General features: G+C 38.1%; 1 protein-coding gene across 1 annotated transcript in view; it reads left to right on the top strand.

Moving 5' to 3' along the window:
* LOC116766652 (calcium-activated potassium channel slowpoke) overlaps positions 1 to 17,730 on the top strand; it is a 37,954-nt gene extending 20,224 nt beyond the window's left edge. The window contains 26 exon segments of the mRNA XM_032656613.2: positions 75 to 186; positions 389 to 540; positions 745 to 754; positions 757 to 911; positions 2,540 to 2,631; positions 5,502 to 5,612; positions 6,276 to 6,381; positions 7,280 to 7,432; positions 7,567 to 7,722; positions 8,220 to 8,332; positions 8,624 to 8,779; positions 9,082 to 9,158; positions 9,432 to 9,467; positions 10,304 to 10,372; positions 10,862 to 10,912; positions 11,879 to 11,941; positions 12,572 to 12,607; positions 12,698 to 12,830; positions 13,542 to 13,607; positions 14,264 to 14,435; positions 14,555 to 14,779; positions 14,846 to 15,134; positions 15,419 to 15,555; positions 15,797 to 15,933; positions 16,107 to 16,332; positions 16,635 to 17,730. Of these exon segments, the coding sequence (XP_032512504.2) occupies positions 75 to 186; positions 389 to 540; positions 745 to 754; positions 757 to 911; positions 2,540 to 2,631; positions 5,502 to 5,612; positions 6,276 to 6,381; positions 7,280 to 7,432; positions 7,567 to 7,722; positions 8,220 to 8,332; positions 8,624 to 8,779; positions 9,082 to 9,158; positions 9,432 to 9,467; positions 10,304 to 10,372; positions 10,862 to 10,912; positions 11,879 to 11,941; positions 12,572 to 12,607; positions 12,698 to 12,830; positions 13,542 to 13,607; positions 14,264 to 14,435; positions 14,555 to 14,779; positions 14,846 to 15,134; positions 15,419 to 15,555; positions 15,797 to 15,933; positions 16,107 to 16,332; positions 16,635 to 16,718 (3,117 nt within the window). The 3' untranslated portion in view covers positions 16,719 to 17,730.
* The last annotated feature ends 776 nt before the right edge of the window (positions 17,731 to 18,506 follow it).

Below are 18,506 nucleotides of genomic sequence, written 5' to 3'. Positions count from 1 at the left end.
GAAATATTTTAAAATATGCATGGTTATTTGTTATTTTAAAATAATATAGTCTTATTATAATAAATTCTTTTCAGTTTATAGCAGCTAGTGACAAACTATGGTTCATGCTCGAGATGTATTCATTTGTTGATTATTTCACGATACCCCCATCCTTTGTATCGATATACCTGGACAGAACGTGGATAGGTAAGTCACTATGAAGTTGGTTTACGAATAGTTTCTATGATTTATATAGAAATATACAAAATCGTGTACACATTTCTATATGAACGGCTCTTTAAAACAAAATAATTTATTTGATTTTCTAGTCATGTTAGACTTTTACGAATGGAATTAAACACATTTATCTTATGTTGAACTATCTCAGTGTATTTGCTTTTTTTTCCAGGGCTAAGGTTTCTCCGAGCTCTGCGCTTAATGACCGTGCCTGATATTTTGCAGTACCTCAATATATTAAAGACATCGAGCTCAATTCGTTTGGCGCAATTAGTTTCTATATTTATATCGGTATGGCTTACAGCAGCCGGAATTATTCATTTAGTAAGTTCGATCATTATTATTAGATTCCTACTGCTTGTTTTTTTATTATTTTATTCCTGAATATTATTTGTCCGAGTAAAACGGACATCGTAACCTTTTCGTCCCAAGATCCTTGGTATATCGCTGTTATTATAAAGTACATAAATAAAACTATTATTTTTATTACATAGAAAATATACTGTAAATTCATTGTTATTGTTCTAGTTGGAAAATTCTGGGATCCGATGGATTTTGATAATGCGCAATCATTATCATATTGGACATGCGTATATTTTCTTATAGTGACCATGTCCACCGTAGGTTATGGTGATGTGTTCTGTCATACAGTGCTGGGCAGAACATTTTTGGTTTTTTTTCTGCTCGTCGGCTTGGTAAGTAACACTCCATCGCTCTTATATAACAGATATAATAAATGAAAAATACCCACAATAATATATTTAAGTTAATGAATTCGTAAGGGGAGGCAAGCTTTAATTTTCCCAAATTATTGAAAAGGTCATATTGGATGTAGAAATATTAAAAAGTTCTATTAACATGCTTGAAATTCGTGTCGTCTTGCCGAACCTTGCCCTAGGCCGAATTGAATAACAAAGCAAAAGGAAATTTAACGATTCTTCGTACTGTAATATTACTGTAATAGCTCACATGGGACTTGGTAGAGATCTATACTTACCGGTTAACGCACAGCTCGTTGAATGACCGTAAGCCTGTTTAGAGCACCACCTAGCGCATGCCAAGGTACGGCCGGAGACGACGTCCGGCCGACTTCAATCGGATCGGATCAATGTGCTACCTTCTAACTTCCCGCTTTCAAAGAACGTCTATACGAGACGAGCTTTACTTCGATCAATGACTTTAATTGCATGATTGTTTTCTTTTACTTTTGCTTTGTTACGTGATAACCACCAACGTGCCGCCAGAGGATCTCTCGTACTCGGAGATGTGTATTGGGGAGCGTGGTAGAGAGCCTCTGTAGGGGCCGCCGCGTACCCTCCGGCTCCGCCGTCCCTCCCTCCCACCTCGCGATCTCTGCATGCGCACCTGTGCCTGGCTGTGTTCAGTTGCTCACATCACCGGTAGACACACATTCGTTAATTTTATTTTATTTTCGCTCCGCTATCGGCTACACTTTATTATACGTCACCATAGTTTTACCGATACTCAAGGTGGACATTGTCGTGCACCACACGATGGTATCCGCGTGCCGACTCGATATTCGATCGACACCATGGTCTGTTGCAGGCAATGTTCGCTAGTAGCATTCCTGAAATTATAGAGCTGGTAGGAAGTAGGTCCAAGTACAGTGGCGAGCTGAAGCGTGAACATGGAAAAAGGTATCAATTTGATGTATAAATTGAATCGAGAGTGAAAGCGACTCAATCCGCGCCACGTCTTATTCGGTAACCGTTTTCCGTATCTGCCGTGTCCGGTCTGAATCGCTCGAACTCTCCGAGACGATGTGAAGTCATCACCTCTACAAAAGCTTGCTCAGTGCCGTCAGATGTATTGTGTTATCTACTCGCGCACACCCGTCAGTCCCGGAGATGGTCGCGGGCAGACTTACGCTTTGACATCACTCACGAAATGCTCAATCGCACTGGTCTGTGACGTCAGGGCGAAGCTCGCTCGGCAACTGTCTGCGACGGCTAACTCGTTTGCGCGCACTACCATGCGTCTATCTCGAATGCCCATCGTCTTAGTTTAGTCACCGGCGATACCGATTTCTTTTAAGTTCTGTTCATCGATTAGTTAGCGTAATTATCCAGGCATTGCATGCACCCGGTCACGTGTCCTGTCACGGCTTGTCGTCACGTAGCTCCCGCTAGCGTAGCTCGGCACGGCACCCAAGTCCCGCACCCGTCCACACCACGCCACAGCCACACGCAGACAGACGACACTCAAGCCACACAGCCTTGTGCGAGCGCGAGGGTTCACGGCCGGGGGGGCGGGCGCGCGGGGGGGCGGTCGCTCACCTCACGGTGTTTGCTGTGTATCGTAGGCTGTGTTCGCCAGCTGGATCCCCGAGATCACGGAGCTGGCGGCGCAGCGGAACAAATACGGCGGCCGGTACAACAAGGACGTCCGCCGCAGGTACCCTGCTCTCACGCCCCCGCTCCACAGGCTTCCTCTCACGGTTTCGATCTGACTTGGTTGATTGAATGCGGAGTTTGCTAATAAAATTTATTAATCCTTCACTAGAATCGGTCTCTCGGTGCCGTGGCGCATGCTCGAAGAGTTAGCTCCCGGCGGCCGCGCCCCTCTCCCCGTACACGAGAGACAGGCGCGCGGTCGACCGACGCACTACTACATGCCTTTTTTCGTAAAATACACTCGAGACACCATTGAGCTTTTTAATCCTTCTAACGAGACTAGATCTGGAGAGAGCCGATGTAAAGTTTTGTAATGCTGTCGATGAAGTAGTGTTTGGTTTGTTCGCTTGCACACGATGCCTGTCGCCACGCTGTAGCGCTAGCTCCGGCACCTCGCCACGAGTCCCGAGATCACACACAGCCAGTGCCCGCGCCCGCGCGCCCGCCCCGTGCCCCGCGCCCCGCGAGCCCTTCGAGTGCTCCGCGCAGCACCGGGGCCGGCGCCGGCGAGCCGCCCGCCCGCACGCGCCGGCGGCTCGCTGGGGCCACATCATCACCACTTGACTTGAATGTGAATGTCTTGTTTTGTCTGTCGGCGTTTAGGCGATATTTGCCAGTTGTATCCCAGAGATAATTGACTTAATCGGCACTAGACCCAAGTATGGCGGCACCCTCAAGAATGAGCGGGGACGCAGGTGAGCCGCTGTCTTCACTCCGATCCGTTGAATGTGTTCCGTGTTGTAAATCTATATCTTCCTTTTCCTCTCTTAGCACGCTTCTGTGTTCTCACTTTATCTTTGGTGGGACGTGAGTCCCGCGAGTTGTCTTTGTTTGAGTCGATATTGATTGTATATTATTATCTATGAATTGGTATTTATTCAGTTGAATAGAAACCAGCAGATAGTGGCTAGTTTAATCGCTCGTCATATTAGGTATCATTATTATTTTCTGTTAGTGTACCGTACGTACTTAATGAGGAATGTTAATCGTAATCTAAGCTTAGTAACGGCGAGATAAATGTTGAGTGGTACTGTAGTGTGTTGTTGGAGATGTCGTGTACCGTGTACCAGCCAAGAGCTCCTCGTTGCCGCGGCTGCGGGGGGCTGTTGGTGCGACCCGATGCCTTGCGCCCCAGTGAGTGTTATTCGCTCGCTTCCTTCTCTACTCCCTGCCTGCACGTCTCATGTATATGTATTGTACGAGTAATTTTGACACTCTTTTAATATTTTGTAAAATGTAATGTACCTTTATATCGACCCCTCGGTTATTTAGTGCAATGTATACGTAAAGATTCATAGAGCGTGGCAAGGCTGTGTGCATTGAGGACATTTTAACGCCTAATTAGTTTAGTTCTTGACATATCACTTGTCATTGTTGACATCATCTTAGCGAAAGACTTACACAAATCATTCATATAAACAAATTATATATTCTTTTAAATTGTTTGCATATTATGCAGCTACAAAGGAGTAGTTGTTATTTTTTACGATCAAAATGAATTCAGTTCTTTGCCACACCTTAGATGAATACTTAGTGTGCATGTTCTATGTATTAAGTTTTATGCGTCTATCTTTTAATTTTGCCCTTAATTTCCTTAAACGTTTGTGAAAACTGTAATGGTTGCTCTTCTCGTTTGTGCGTATTGTACATATTGAAATCACCAATCTCCCGCATTGCCTCAACATTATACAATTAATCTACACCCACACCTTTGACTGTCATGCCGTGCCTAACTTCTTTCGATTGAGCTGTAATGAACCTAATTTGAAGATACAGAGTTATGTAAAGAGAAACAGAATAGTAATGTGGTGAAAAGTAAAAAACGACAAGCTTTTAAATGTCGTCGTGACTTGCGTTTAAAAAGACCACTTTATCTAAAGACAAAGGAGATCACGGTGAAACATTATACAAATATATTATACTAGAATTTTATATTCTTCATTGTCTTGAGATAAACGAAGACCCCTTAGGACATTCACCTTGAAGTCACTTTTGAACTGACTCTTATCCTGAAATACCTTTAAAAAAATCATTAATACATATTACTATGATCTTTTTTTGTTGTCTGTTATTTCATGAATGATATGTAATTGTAAACTTCATGGGTCCTAATATATTTCTTTTTTCATCCCGTAACGTTCGATTTGTTATCGCCTTGTTGAGTTTGTGTTTAGTGCAGTAGATAGCAACAAAATCCTGAACGAAACTGAGATTGATTATTTCTTTGTAACAATATTCAAGAATGTCTCTGTTTACAATAATGTCTTAAAACTGAGCAACGTGAGACTAGAATTGTTGCAAATAAATGAACAAAGCGGATTGTAAATTATGGAGGTTTTCAGCAATGTCATCATTTAATTTTATTTTAGCTTAACCATGACAGGCGCGTAATATTTTTGTTTTTATTAGTTCTGCTCTCACAAATATATATAAAAATGACGACATTGCTTTAGTTTTTGTGGTAGCTGTATCACGCTTTTGTCATTTATTGTTTTATTTAACTCTGTTGTGACCTGTATCTGCTTTAAAATTTTGTTTAAATCTTTTATCGCGCCAATGTTTCAAAGGTACCAGAAGTTAAATAAAACCTCCCAATTGCTGTGCTCTTTCTTCCTATCTTTGCTGATCTATAGCTTTTGTGAAACTTGCTTGTATAATGAATATGAAAAAGCAAGTCATTAGCACTTTCAAATCATGGTCTGTTATTTTTTTTTGTTATATTTTTAAATTAGCATTAAAAAAAACTTTTAAAGGCTAAGTTGGACTTGCTTTAACAGCTTCTTTCGTTATTTTCATTACGTATTTCCTTCATAGTAGTTCTAATTAAGCGCCTATTTAAATATATACTATAACATATTTGTACGATTTCAGGCATATAGTCGTATGTGGACATATAACATATGAATCAGTCAGTCATTTCTTAAAAGACTTTCTACACGAAGACCGAGAGGATGTGGATGTTGAGGTTGTTTTTTTACACAGGTAATATAATTATTTCTGTAATTGATTAAACTTAACCTTAAGGTAGGCCTAATTAAGAAAACTACAGATGATAACCAAACTGCAAACGACAATGCAAACATGTGTCATAAATTGAAAATTTATTGAGCGGTTTTTAAAAAAAGTTATTGGGTGGTGAATCATGTATTATCGAACGACGCTTTCAGAAAGGAGCCTGACCTAGAGCTGGAAGGCCTTCTGAAACGTCACTACACTACGGTCGAGTTTTTTCAGGGTACAATGATGAATGCCGTCGACCTTGAGCGAGTCAAGGTTAGAGTAAGACCGAATAGTGCAGGCAATTAGATATCGCACGGCCCTACTTATTAATCATTGATAACCGTGTCAAGTGAACCAGTTTTTTTATCATTTATGTGCATAAAACGGTATTTTTTATTCTATCAAGAAGCTGTTTCATAGTCACAGTAGGTTTTCTCACTTTGGTAATTTATCGTATGGTTCTTTTAATGCAATCATGGCTTTCACGGTGGGACTGGGGTACCTCGTCGGCCAGTAGGGGGAGCTCCCGTCCCATTCCACTACTGCGTATTTTGGTACTACGTAGAGTTGCATGGTAACGTCGGCCCGCAACAGGCGGCGGACTGGCCTAAATCTGGTCCGTAGTTAACTGAGCGTTGATGGCAGGAAACCGCCCGACCTGGAGCTCGAAGGCCTGTTCAAGAGACACTTTACCACTGTGGAATTCTTTCAAGGCACCATTATGAATCCAATCGACCTACAAAGGGTAAAAGTAAGTAGCACTGCACAATCGACAATGTGATCTTTTGGGCGTGGTGTCGGTTTGAAGCTGTGCAGACTGTCTTTTCTATAGACGTAGAGCGATGCTCGTTCGATAACTATGAGAAGCCATTCTATTGTTGGAGTGATGTACAGTTCCCTTCTAATGACATGACTTGGAGGCTGTTTGTGTGCCTAACGCTAATGTTGTTACAATGTGTGTGGTTGTCCCGCACGTAAGTCCAAGCCCGGCGAGCGACCGCCGTGGCACCGCTCGACTTTCTGTCTGTTTGTACCTAAACTGGTTGTTGTGTGCGAGTTTGGCCACTAAATGTACTCTAAACAATCGATATGACCTTGTACTATATAAAAAAAACAGTGCTAACTAAAGAAATTGGCTTTAATGGTTGCCGCTGAAAGAGTTTCCTTATCAAAATTGGCTTTTATGTAGTTTAAAGTACATAATACGTCGAATATCGATATTGTCGACTGTTTACGGTAAGTCTTAGATGCTTGGCTTTCTTGAAAAAATAACACTGCATGCCCCCTTCATCAAACGATTGCATGATCCTCCATAAGCTTTTCCTTATAGATTGTGCAACGCCTAAAATTTTGTGTAACTCATTGTAAAGAAAATAATTGTTCTATGTTAGTTTATGTATGATCATAGCTTACTCTTTTTAAATAACTGTTCTTATGTAATTTTTATATTAATGCTACTGTGAATAATATTTTTATTTAGTAAGAGTAATTACAACGACTTATTTTATTACATAATATTATTAATAAATAATTTACTGTTGCAGTATTGTATGCCATTTGTGAAAGAAAGGATTTATAAACTCTCTTAAGATGTTATTAAAGTAAAGAGATTGAATAATTTATTAATTATGACCTACGATATCAAATAGGTGCACGAAGCAGATGCGTGTTTGGTGCTCGCTAACAAGTACTGTCAGGACCCGGACGCCGAAGATGCCGCGAACATCATGAGAGTCATATCTATCAAGAACTACTCAGACGACATCAGAGTTATAATTCAGTTGATGCAATACCATAATAAGGTAATTGATCTAGACTCTAAGGTTAATTGATCTAAAAGAGTTTTTCATCGTCATTGATAAACCTTACTTATAAATAGTTTAGCTTATCAGGGAACAAATAAATATTTATTTATTCCCTAATTTGCTTATTCCAGGCCTATCTTCTCAACATTCCTTCGTGGGACTGGAAGCAAGGAGACGACGTAATTTGCTTAGCAGAATTGAAATTGGGGTTTATCGCTCAGAGCTGTCTCGCACCGGGATTCTCTACAATGATGGCGAATCTATTCGCTATGAGAAGCTTCAAAACGGTTAGCAATAAATAAATTTGTATTTATTTGAAGATTTACATAAAGCATCCGAAGGTTTCCAATCTAAGTAGCACTTCGGATGTCTTATTTAATGATTCCTATGCGGAATTTTCGCAGTCTCGAAAGAAGGCTAAATGGAGTAATGACTACAAACGAGGTACAGGCATGGAGATGTACACCGACACTCTGAGCCCATCCTTTATTGGGATGCTGTTCAGACAAGCGGCGGAGTAAGTCCAGAAAAGCTTGAAATAAATTGAACTTCTCTATGGTTCAATTACAACCAGTGGAAAGTCGCTAACATTGTCAAGCTTTCGCTTAAGGTTCCAACTCCAATAGATAGCACAATAACTCTTAGATCCCGATAGATATTACTGATATGGTTCGAAACCCAATCGTACTAAAAGGTTGTCACTGGCTGCAGAAACCTTAGGTTAGTGGGCGAGTCTCATTGGGCTGTGACTAACTCAGCACGGGCTTGCTATGGTTATTTGCAGTCACCGGACACCCAGGCCTGGCAGAACGACTACCTGCAGGGTACCGGATGCGAGATGTACACCGAGTCTCTGTCCACTTCCTTCACTGGAATGAGTTTTCCTCAAGCCAGCGAGTAAGACATCCTACCTGCTTCTAGCTAACTAACCTTAATGCAGTTAACATTTACGATTTAGAACATGTATATGGACTTTATGTATGTGGAATACAATAAATAAAATTATGCATTTCCTCTCAAATAATATTATGTTTAATTTCAAGAAGTAACGAAATATTAGTTTATATTGTTGCAAAAAAAAGACAATTTTTAGATTAAATATAATAATTAAATACTATCCGATAAAGTATGCTGTTCAAAGTTATAAATTTATTTTAAACCAAAATCTTTAATAACTGCATGCAACAGGTTGTGTTTCACAAAATTAAAACTTCTTCTACTGGCGATCGAGATCAAAGGAGAGGAAGGTGCTGACAGTAAGATCTCCATTAACCCCCGTAATGCCAAGATACACGCGAATACACAAGGATTTTTTATAGCTCAGTCTGCGGACGAGGTTAAAAGGTACACAAACAAATAAATTCTTATATTTTTAATTATATACTGTAACCATTCTGGATTCTTAATAAGCCCAGTAGAGAAAGTATTTATGGTCTCGTCGTTCTGGAAAACATAACAAGTTTGGATTAAAAAGAGGAGAAACAAAAACATTTAAACTGTTAACTCCTTGTAATCTGTCATATTAATTATAGAATTATAATTATATAGAATTTTATTATTATATGTGAAGTCACTAATATTGTTGTCGATATGTCGATACTTATTTCGATGGTTAATGAGTAAAAATAATGTTAAATGCATTTCAGGGCTTGGTACTACTGCAAAGCTTGCCACGAGGACATCAAAGATGAGACGCTCATCAAGAAATGCAAATGCAAAAATTGTAAGATACTTGATCTTATGAAAAAAACATAAATTTTTTTGAGTATTTGTCAACAGATATATATAAAGTTTCCCTAAAAATGATTTAATATTTAATTACGAGGATTAACATTCTGTGACATTCTTTCTGGAACCCTGTGAAATCACTTACTCTGTTTCTAATGACCACAATTGACACTGTTCTTAAGTATCTAAATGTGACACTTTTGTAAGAGCATTTAACACATTTATTTTATCTGTGACACATTAATGGAATAATCGGCTAAAATTCTAGTGACCGCACACCAGCGGAAGGTCGGAGCCGACATAGGTAACTTGCACCACACATAAGCATACAGATTTGACGTTTTTAAATTTATTTTACTGTCTATATAATTTTGAGTTGCTTTAGTGGTGTCCGTACCTCACAGACTGGATCGGCAAAGCATTCTTGATCCGTGCTCGTTCATGCCCTTTAATTAGCGATCATTGTGTTTGTCTGCTCGTGAATGGATCCCGATACGAAGCACTTTGATACTCATTCTCTTTCCTCTTGATATTTCTCGCTCTGTTTCGACATGCGACAATCCAGTGCATCATACAATATTATACAGGCACCATGCAACCTGGGATTTGTGATGTAGCAACACTCTTTGAGAACAATTTTCTGGAGCACTTATTAGTTTATTGAAGCATAGATATAAATTGATATGATGCACTCTGGCCCCACATGAAGTTTGCATGTAAATAAAGTAGTATTCTGGCAAAAGCAACTCGCACCTCATTTGTTCCCGAACACATAGTTACACCACGTCTTATGCAAATCCATGAAAGCATGTCTCAGAAAAAATCAGAGTGAAACCAGAACGCTAAAACTTATCTCATGAGGAGTGGGCTTTGAAACGAAATAAAGGCTTCATAGGACTGTTCCGGCTTGTCTGTGCTAATTACAGTGACTAACGCACGGTCCAGAGATACGGTCGCTACTCATATCATCAGCGCATTTACAAGATTCAAAATTATAAAAGTCCTATACAATATTAATATAACTGACAATTGTTTTTAAGTGGATGTTTTATAAATTTGACTCTTAGTTCAGGCATCAAAATCCAGATCAGTCAAACAGAAAGCGTGCCTACGTATGTGTCAGTGTTTGGATTTTTACAGATGTCGGAATGATGATGATGCAGACGGGGATGGTGAAACAAAATCTAAATACGTATCGGGGTGTCGACGGTACGGAGTAAATTGAACTGTCCCAATACCGTACCTCACAATAATAGTTTTCTTGCATTAACTAACAGACGCTCCAAATTGGTCCTAAAATTGGGCTACCGTATGCTAATTACACCAATGATCTATACACGCAATAGACAACAGCAAAGCTACTACACAAACCCTAACCTCGATATTGCTTGACAGTGAGGACAATACTGCTGTATCTACGGTCACTATTACATGCTTTTGGATGCCAATAACCGTGATACATAACATTTTTTTAAAGCCAAATTGACCTATCAATACATTTTGGAGATTGGTAACCAAAAGCTGCTGTACACATAGCCAATTAATATGACAAAATAAAAAAAAAAAGCTTTGCATCTCTGTCTGCATATATATCCCTTATTTGCCTTTCTCTCTCTCTCTCTCTCTCTCCCCCCTTCCATGTCCGTATATACCGACAATAAAGATAATAGAGTTATAAAAATTTGTTTTTCGGTTCAGTGGCTACATTCAGGAAAGGCGTACGAGCCGTCCAGATGGTTGGAAGGGCAAGTACGTACTGTTGTAACGTCTCTCAATGTTATGTCAGTGTCCGTTGCGGTGTCGGTGCGTCTCGTTAGAAGTCGTGTCTATTATTGTCTTGTATACGTTATATATGTGCATTACAGTTATAGATGTTCGCCTCTCTATTAGATATATAGAGAGACATTATGTGATGTCGTTTTATTTATTTTTTGTCTTGTTATTATTCTTAATATTTTTATCGTTCGATACAATTATTAGGAGTAAATTTGATACCTATTCATGCATCGATATATAGTCCCTATGAAATGGATGTTGTATAAATAGTTTACAAATACGTGCTTATAACTATTACTCAAGATATTTTCTTATTGTTATTACTAAATATAGGGAACGTTTATTTAAAAATTAGATGGCCCCGCCTCGATAGAAATGTAAGGACCTTGCAGTGGTTTATCAATGCATCAAATTCCGTCGAAAATATGGTACAAGCTATGATCTTTATGTAAGAATCAGACATACATTAGAAATCAAGCCTGGAATAACTTTAGTTCTAGAAAGCTCGGTGCCATCTCCTGATAATCATCATTTTAAATATCATTTCATCCCACTTACATAGCCATAAGCCATTTATGCATTATTAAAAATTAACTAATGAGTAAAGTAACAGTAGAATAGATGTAACTTTAATTATTTTCACATATCGTAGTGTGTAATTTTTTTATTGAGTTTAGAAACGGTACTGTTATATTGCATGTGTATGTTTACATAATATTAACGTATATATTGAGCTTTACAGTCTTCTGTGATTATAATTTATCAGTTTCACCTTAAAAAAATATTCCGACTGAACAGGTAAAGTTGAAGGTGGAACCGATAGTTTTTCTTGTAATCTTAAAGCTAAACGTGAAAGAATATTTGTAAAAAATTGCTTTGTGTAGGTTGTTTTATCTATGAGTGGTGTATCGGAATGCGAATTGTGCTGATGTTTTGCAGATGACCACCATCCTCCCCCCACCTTCACGCCGCCAGAGTTGCCCAAGAAGGTCCATGTTCGAGGTACATCTCAGGCTAAACGGACTGAGTGTTTTTTTTTATTTTTATTTCCTCATCGGCCCCCATCTTACAGCCAGATACGCTTACCTATAGGTTAAAGATACGCACTTAGATGCTTCACCATGCCTTTCATAGAGAGCACTAAGATTGGCAATTCGAAGCCATTCGGAAGGTCTTTACTCTTGCTTTCATTAAGCATGACCCTATACACTTATTATACAGGCGCGAGAAGTTCCCATAGACAACTTGTCGATTATCTGAACGATAGAATAACACTCCAACTGCAATGTATTTGTTCTGCATCACACTTGTTCGCAATGCAAACAAACTAATTATGTTAAAATTACCATTGATATGCTTCTTGGTAAACTCTTAAGCGGTTGTTTCATCATTTCTGGTTTGTATCCTGAAGCCGGCCTTGCGACCTTTCATCACATTGCATATATCCGTTTCAATTGGATGATCTGTTATAAAGCTTTTGTGGTAGTGTTTACAGAATTTCTAACAATATGTTGTATTTTTAAAGTTCTATGTACTATTTTTATATGATATTAGACATAATTTTAAACAATATATGAAAATCCTTATAAATTATTGGAAGTTCTGATTTAATTTGTATGTTGTTATTTTAAGGTGAAATCGCAAGAGAAAGAGGAGAGGATATCAGTTGTAAGTTTCAAAACGACTCTTCGTAATATTTTACAGCGTTTTTAAATAATACATAAGACCATTTTTTTAATAATTTAATCATATTTTTAGTAATAAATCGTAATCACCGAAGTGCCGCGCCCACAGCGCTTTTGTCTCCGATGGCTAACCAGCTCATGAACACCACGACGACGAGGCAAGTCAACAAAGTGAAACCAAACGTCAATAGAGCTCCTCCCGACACGTAAGTCCTTCAAAGGTTGTATGTATTAGATAATAATTAACATAAGACAATTTCTTTATAGCAGATATAATGCTGATTGTGACAAAATTATGTTGTTATTTTGTTATCGTGTCCCTAAGATTCAAAAGAATGTGGATTTTACATTAAGGCATTTCATAATTAGGAGGAATAAAGCAGTGAAATAAGTTTAGAAAATTTTAAAGTCACTAAAAACGTTTATAATTAAAATGCAACAGGCAAATTTTAAGACTTGCTTTTATGTTTTCAGGTAACTTTGTTTGTTTGTTAATCTCGTCGGTAAATTAGTTTTCAGTTTTTGTACAGGATTGTTGATATGAAGTGGTATAGGTACATAGAGTGAATTTAATGTTTTATATCATGTGTTTTTGAAGAATCCATGCAAATTCATGGGTACTTATCGTTAAAGGATAAATAGGAAAAAATAAAAAAAAATAAATAAATACTAATATATATATATAAAAAAAACACGGAACTAACCAAAAACCCTTGTAAATTAAGTTTATTTATGTCAAATAAATTGCTGCTTTTTACAAGCATTCGATGTCTGCTGTTACTTAGCACGTTGTGCACATTGTATGCACGGCACTACGTTGTCTATGTCTATCTCTGTCTACTTAATCATTTGTTCATATTGTGTTTGCACTTTTACTCCTTTAAACATCGGAGACGAAATTTTGGCCCTGTTTGCAGGAATACGCAAGAACAAGATACGAATTACCAAGCCTATCATCTAGCCTACGAAGTGAAAAAGCTCATGTAATTTTATAAAATTATATACCACCTAGATATTTTCTTATGTAGTTTGGGGAAACCTTTCATGAATATCATTTCCGATGAATGATGCATTACGTAGTTTTTTTTATTTATTTAGTATGTTACCGTTATCATTTATTTAGAGTAACAGTTTTTAAGGATATTTCTCAACACAGAATTGCAAAGTAGATAATAGTCCGCCTTGTTTGTAGGTAATTAATTAGAGAGTTCCGCCTCTATGCACTTTGTGATTGTATATGCACGTAGCTATATTATGGAGACTTATATGCAATTATTCTATAATTTGCTTTGTACTGTTGAGTTTCTGACGATTCCGAACTACCATTTATTTCAATTATTAATTCTTCAGAAAAATCGTTGACCTAACCCTATTAATAAATTAATTGAGTGGCAAAATGGGAATATTATTCAAAGTCTACGATTTTTTTGGAAAATTTAAATATTTCTTTAAAACTTTTTATGCTTTATGAAAAAAACTTAATCGCTCCACTAAAAATCTGTCACCGATCTACAATTTAACAAGCAGCAATAAAAATGCACACCAATAAATTTCTATTATAAAAAAATATATAAATACCGCACGCGATGGGACGGTGTCTCCGAAATTACACGTCTATATACATATGTTTTCAATTTAGGCCTACAAGTAGAAGTAGTGGGGGAAATCAAAACAGCAATGGCGTGAGCTTGCCAGCTGGGTTAGCTGACGATCAGTCAAAAGATTTCGACTTCGAAAAGACTGAAATGAAATATGATTCAACCGGAATGTTCCACTGGAGCCCCGCCAGGAACCTCGAAGATTGTATATTGGTAAATATCTCTTCATCAAATGGTACACATCATTGTCAATCGGTATTTTGTTAAGAAGAATTGTAGAATACGTTGTTTGTTACGATTCATAACACTTTTATTTTTACATTAACCAACAGGACAGAAACCAGGCGGCTATGACAGTTCTAAATGGTCACGTGGTAGTGTGTTTGTTCGCGGATCCAGACTCGCCTCTCATTGGATTAAGAAATCTGGTGATGCCGCTACGAGCTTCTAACTTCCATTACCACGAACTCAAGCACGTCGTCATTGTTGGAAGTGTAGAATACATCAGAAGAGAATGGAAAATGTTGCAGAATTTACCGAAGATCTCCGTATTGAATGTAAGTAGATGAAAAAAGGGATACTCCTGAAACCAAGAAAATATAACCATGTTGAATAATTTCCAGGGTTCACCGCTAAGCCGGGCTGACTTGCGTGCAGTTAATGTAAATCTGTGCGACATGTGCTGCATACTGTCAGCGAAGGTGCCATCGAACGATGACCCGACGCTGGCAGACAAGGAAGCTATTTTGGCTTCGTTGAACATCAAGGCTATGACGTTCGACGACACGATAGGTGTGCTGAGTGCGGGGGCGACTAATGGTAATGCCCCGCCACCAACCGGCGCGCCCCCGGCTCCGGTGTTGTTACAACGAAGAGGCTCTGTCTACGGAGCCAATGTGCCTATGATCACTGGTAAGTTAGTCGTAAAGGTTTTTACTAATACTCATTTAATATATTGACAAATTTATGTTCGGTTTTTTGGCAACTAATTTTCCTTCTGTGATATATAATTTTTCACGACAAATAATTTGGAAATCAACATATGAAAGACAGCTGAAAGAATGGTTGGGTTTTATATTTATAAATAAATTATTAAATAATATTATTCGATTACACTCTTAGTATATAAAAATATGTACTTATAATATTTAGTAGTTTAAAATTTAGTTATAAGTTTTAATGACCACTTATTATAGAGCTGGTGAACGACAGCAATGTGCAGTTCTTGGATCAAGACGACGACGACGATCCCGACACCGAGCTATATCTCACGCAGCCATTCGCTTGCGGGACCGCCTTCGCTGTCAGCGTACTCGACTCACTCATGTCAACTGTGAGTGAAGGATTTCATAAATAGCACCTACTTTTTGTTGCCCGATACGGTCATATAATGTCCAACGTTTTCACCTATATGTATTTTAAAAAAGTCGTTAAAATTGTAAAACAAACCGAGAAGAAAAAACTAATTGACACTTATTGAGAGAGAGAGAGAGAAATACGTCGATATAAAACAAAAACATGTAAATAATTATTTTGTCGCACTTTTTAAATCTCGTTTATTCCCTTTTTTAAAGACATACTTCAACCAGAACGCCCTGACGTTGATTCGCTCACTTATCACTGGAGGCGCAACTCCCGAGCTAGAGTTAATTTTGGCTGAGGGAGCAGGTTTAAGGGGAGGTTACTCTACAACTGAGAGCTTATCTAACAGGTTAGTACAGAGCCTTCGAAACGCGGCATCAGTTTGAAACCTTTTATTTTAGTGCTCGTGAACCAAATACGAAATGCAAATAGAAATCATTACGCTACGTATTTGATGGGCGATGAAAGGACGCATAAAAAAGGTCAAATGTTCAAGTATTGACGTCGGTTTGTTTCAACCAGGGATCGTTGCCGCGTCGGTCAGATATCATTGTACGACGGTCCCCTAGCTCAGTTCGGCGAGGCTGGCAAGTACGGCGATCTGTTCGTAGCTGCGTTACGCACCTACGGCATGCTGTGCATCGGCCTATACCGCTTCAGGGACACCTCCTCCTCCTGCGACGCCAGCAGTAAGAGATACGTTATCACCAATCCGCCGGACGATTTCTGTTTATTGCCCACGGATCAGGTATGGATGTGTTTTTATATATTACTAATTGATCTCTTATCGGTAACATAGTACTTACTAAAGGTTCATGAATTTATAGCTCTTCTGTTTATTTTAACTGTCTATCATTTTAACTAGCTTTCGTATGTAACTAAGGTATTGTCATATTATCTATCTCTATTGTTATCTCGATTAATGTATATATCTGAATTTGTTGTCAAACAACAGGCACTAAATCATGTTGGTTGTCGTAACTGAAAATGAAAACCACATACCTTTCTATGACAGATGTAAGTTCCTACTGAGTCCGTCGGTGTTTCCAGGTGTTTGTGCTGATGCAGTTCGACCCGGGCGTAGAGTACCGCTCCAACCGGCGCGCCGCCGCCGCAACAGACGACGCGTCCTGACTATTGCTGTGCAGCGCCCTCACCGACGGACCCTACTCCTACATCTAGGTGTAGACCGTCCCACGACGACCCAGAGGGCCGTGACGACCCCGTTCCCCTAAACTGGGGGCCGCGACGACCCCAATACGATCTTTTATTTCCCAATTTTAGTTTAACCCTTTTTTTATGGACACCGCACCGCAATTCTCACACGCTTCCGACACTTAGAGAGTTAGGATCTGAAACTATGCCCGATGTAACCGGAACGCGGGACAAGTATCGGCGGATATATACGGAGTGTAACGATATAGTTAGAGGGCTTTCGATGTCTCAGATATTAGTCGTGAACTTAGTATACAATATCAGATTATAGGGTTTCTTTAAGGTATGACTCGTTACACTCTGTCTGTATCCACCTATAAAGACACTACACATACATCACTTCTGATTCGAGGGTAGGCACACGGTATTCTGGACTTGAACTATCTAAAAAATTTCAATGTAAAAGACCTTTTAAACTTTTAATTGCACGAATTTTTAAGCTATTACAGGACAACCTATTGATATAAGGTACATTTTTAACTTCTTTTAGATTGTCCATTCCTTATCCAGTAGACGTAAATAAAAAGGGGCTAAGGTTTTTTTTTTTCTTATTATGTAGAAATATTTAAGCATTTATAATAATCATCGACTGAAATAATATATCACATCGAGTACTTTCGACATTTAGTTAACTCTTACCTTCACTATTGGATTCACATTGAATTCACCACTAGCTCTAAGGCTTAACTTTCTTCGCTTCCTTGCACGGTATGATAGTCACATACAGTTCCATTTCACGCGTTCATTTTTCATTTTAGTTCTTTATTTTTATTATACTTATGTTATCCTAGTATAGAAGTAAGTGATAGCAGGAATTATCTGTGCGTCTTTTAACGACGTCGACTGATAATACTGACTCTTACTTGAGACTTAACCACACTATTATAGACTTTTTTTTTGTTTATTTTTTTAATAAATTATTTTAAAACGTTTTGTTTTCTTTTCGGTTTTTATTTCCCAGTAGGGCGGGGGATTGTCAAAGTGGACGTGATCTGTGGCGCTGCACATAAAATATGAAAATAAACTGATTTAATTCATTTGAAGGAATACAAATTGCCATTGCAAGAAAGTTTAAAATATATACGAAATCAGTGCAAAGTGTAAAGTTGCTGTTAATGTGTGATATTATTTTCAAAACTTCATTGTTATATGAATGGCTTTTGAAGCCTGCGATGTATTTAGAATTAACTCCGGGTGCTTTGACGATTGTGGACTCTTCATAGTTTTATTGTATTAGATATTAGGGAACGCTAATAAACTGAACAGACGAGTCACTTTGGTGAAGTTTATTACTGTTCCTTCACTAGATTTAGATGATCGCCTCACAGTGATTACACAGTCAAAACAATAGATATCATCTAGTAAAAGAATTACAATAATTATGTACAAGATGTTTGATGGGGATATAAATAGTTGTACATACATATATAGAAAGATTGATTATTTATTGCGAGTGATGCGAATCATTTTTAGTGTTAACGAATTAAATACCTCAAATAGTAGATTATTAACCGTCGAAAAATGTAAAAAATAACACTCGTGTCTTTTGTCAAACATCCTGTATGTGGAAGGGTATAACAGGTTGATGTGGTTGTAAAAAATGTTTTATAGAAATTAAAGCCGCAAACATGAAAGTTCTAAATCATAAATTAATTTGCAATAAATTTCTTCATTCATGATATTATTATCTGTGTTTTAATATTAACA

This window comes from Danaus plexippus, chromosome 10 (assembly GCF_018135715.1).
Source record: "Danaus plexippus chromosome 10, MEX_DaPlex, whole genome shotgun sequence".
In the NCBI taxonomy this organism is placed as follows: Eukaryota; Metazoa; Arthropoda; class Insecta; order Lepidoptera; family Nymphalidae; genus Danaus; species Danaus plexippus.
Note: the sequence above shows the minus strand (reverse complement) of the source record. Positions and strands in the feature narration are given on the sequence as shown.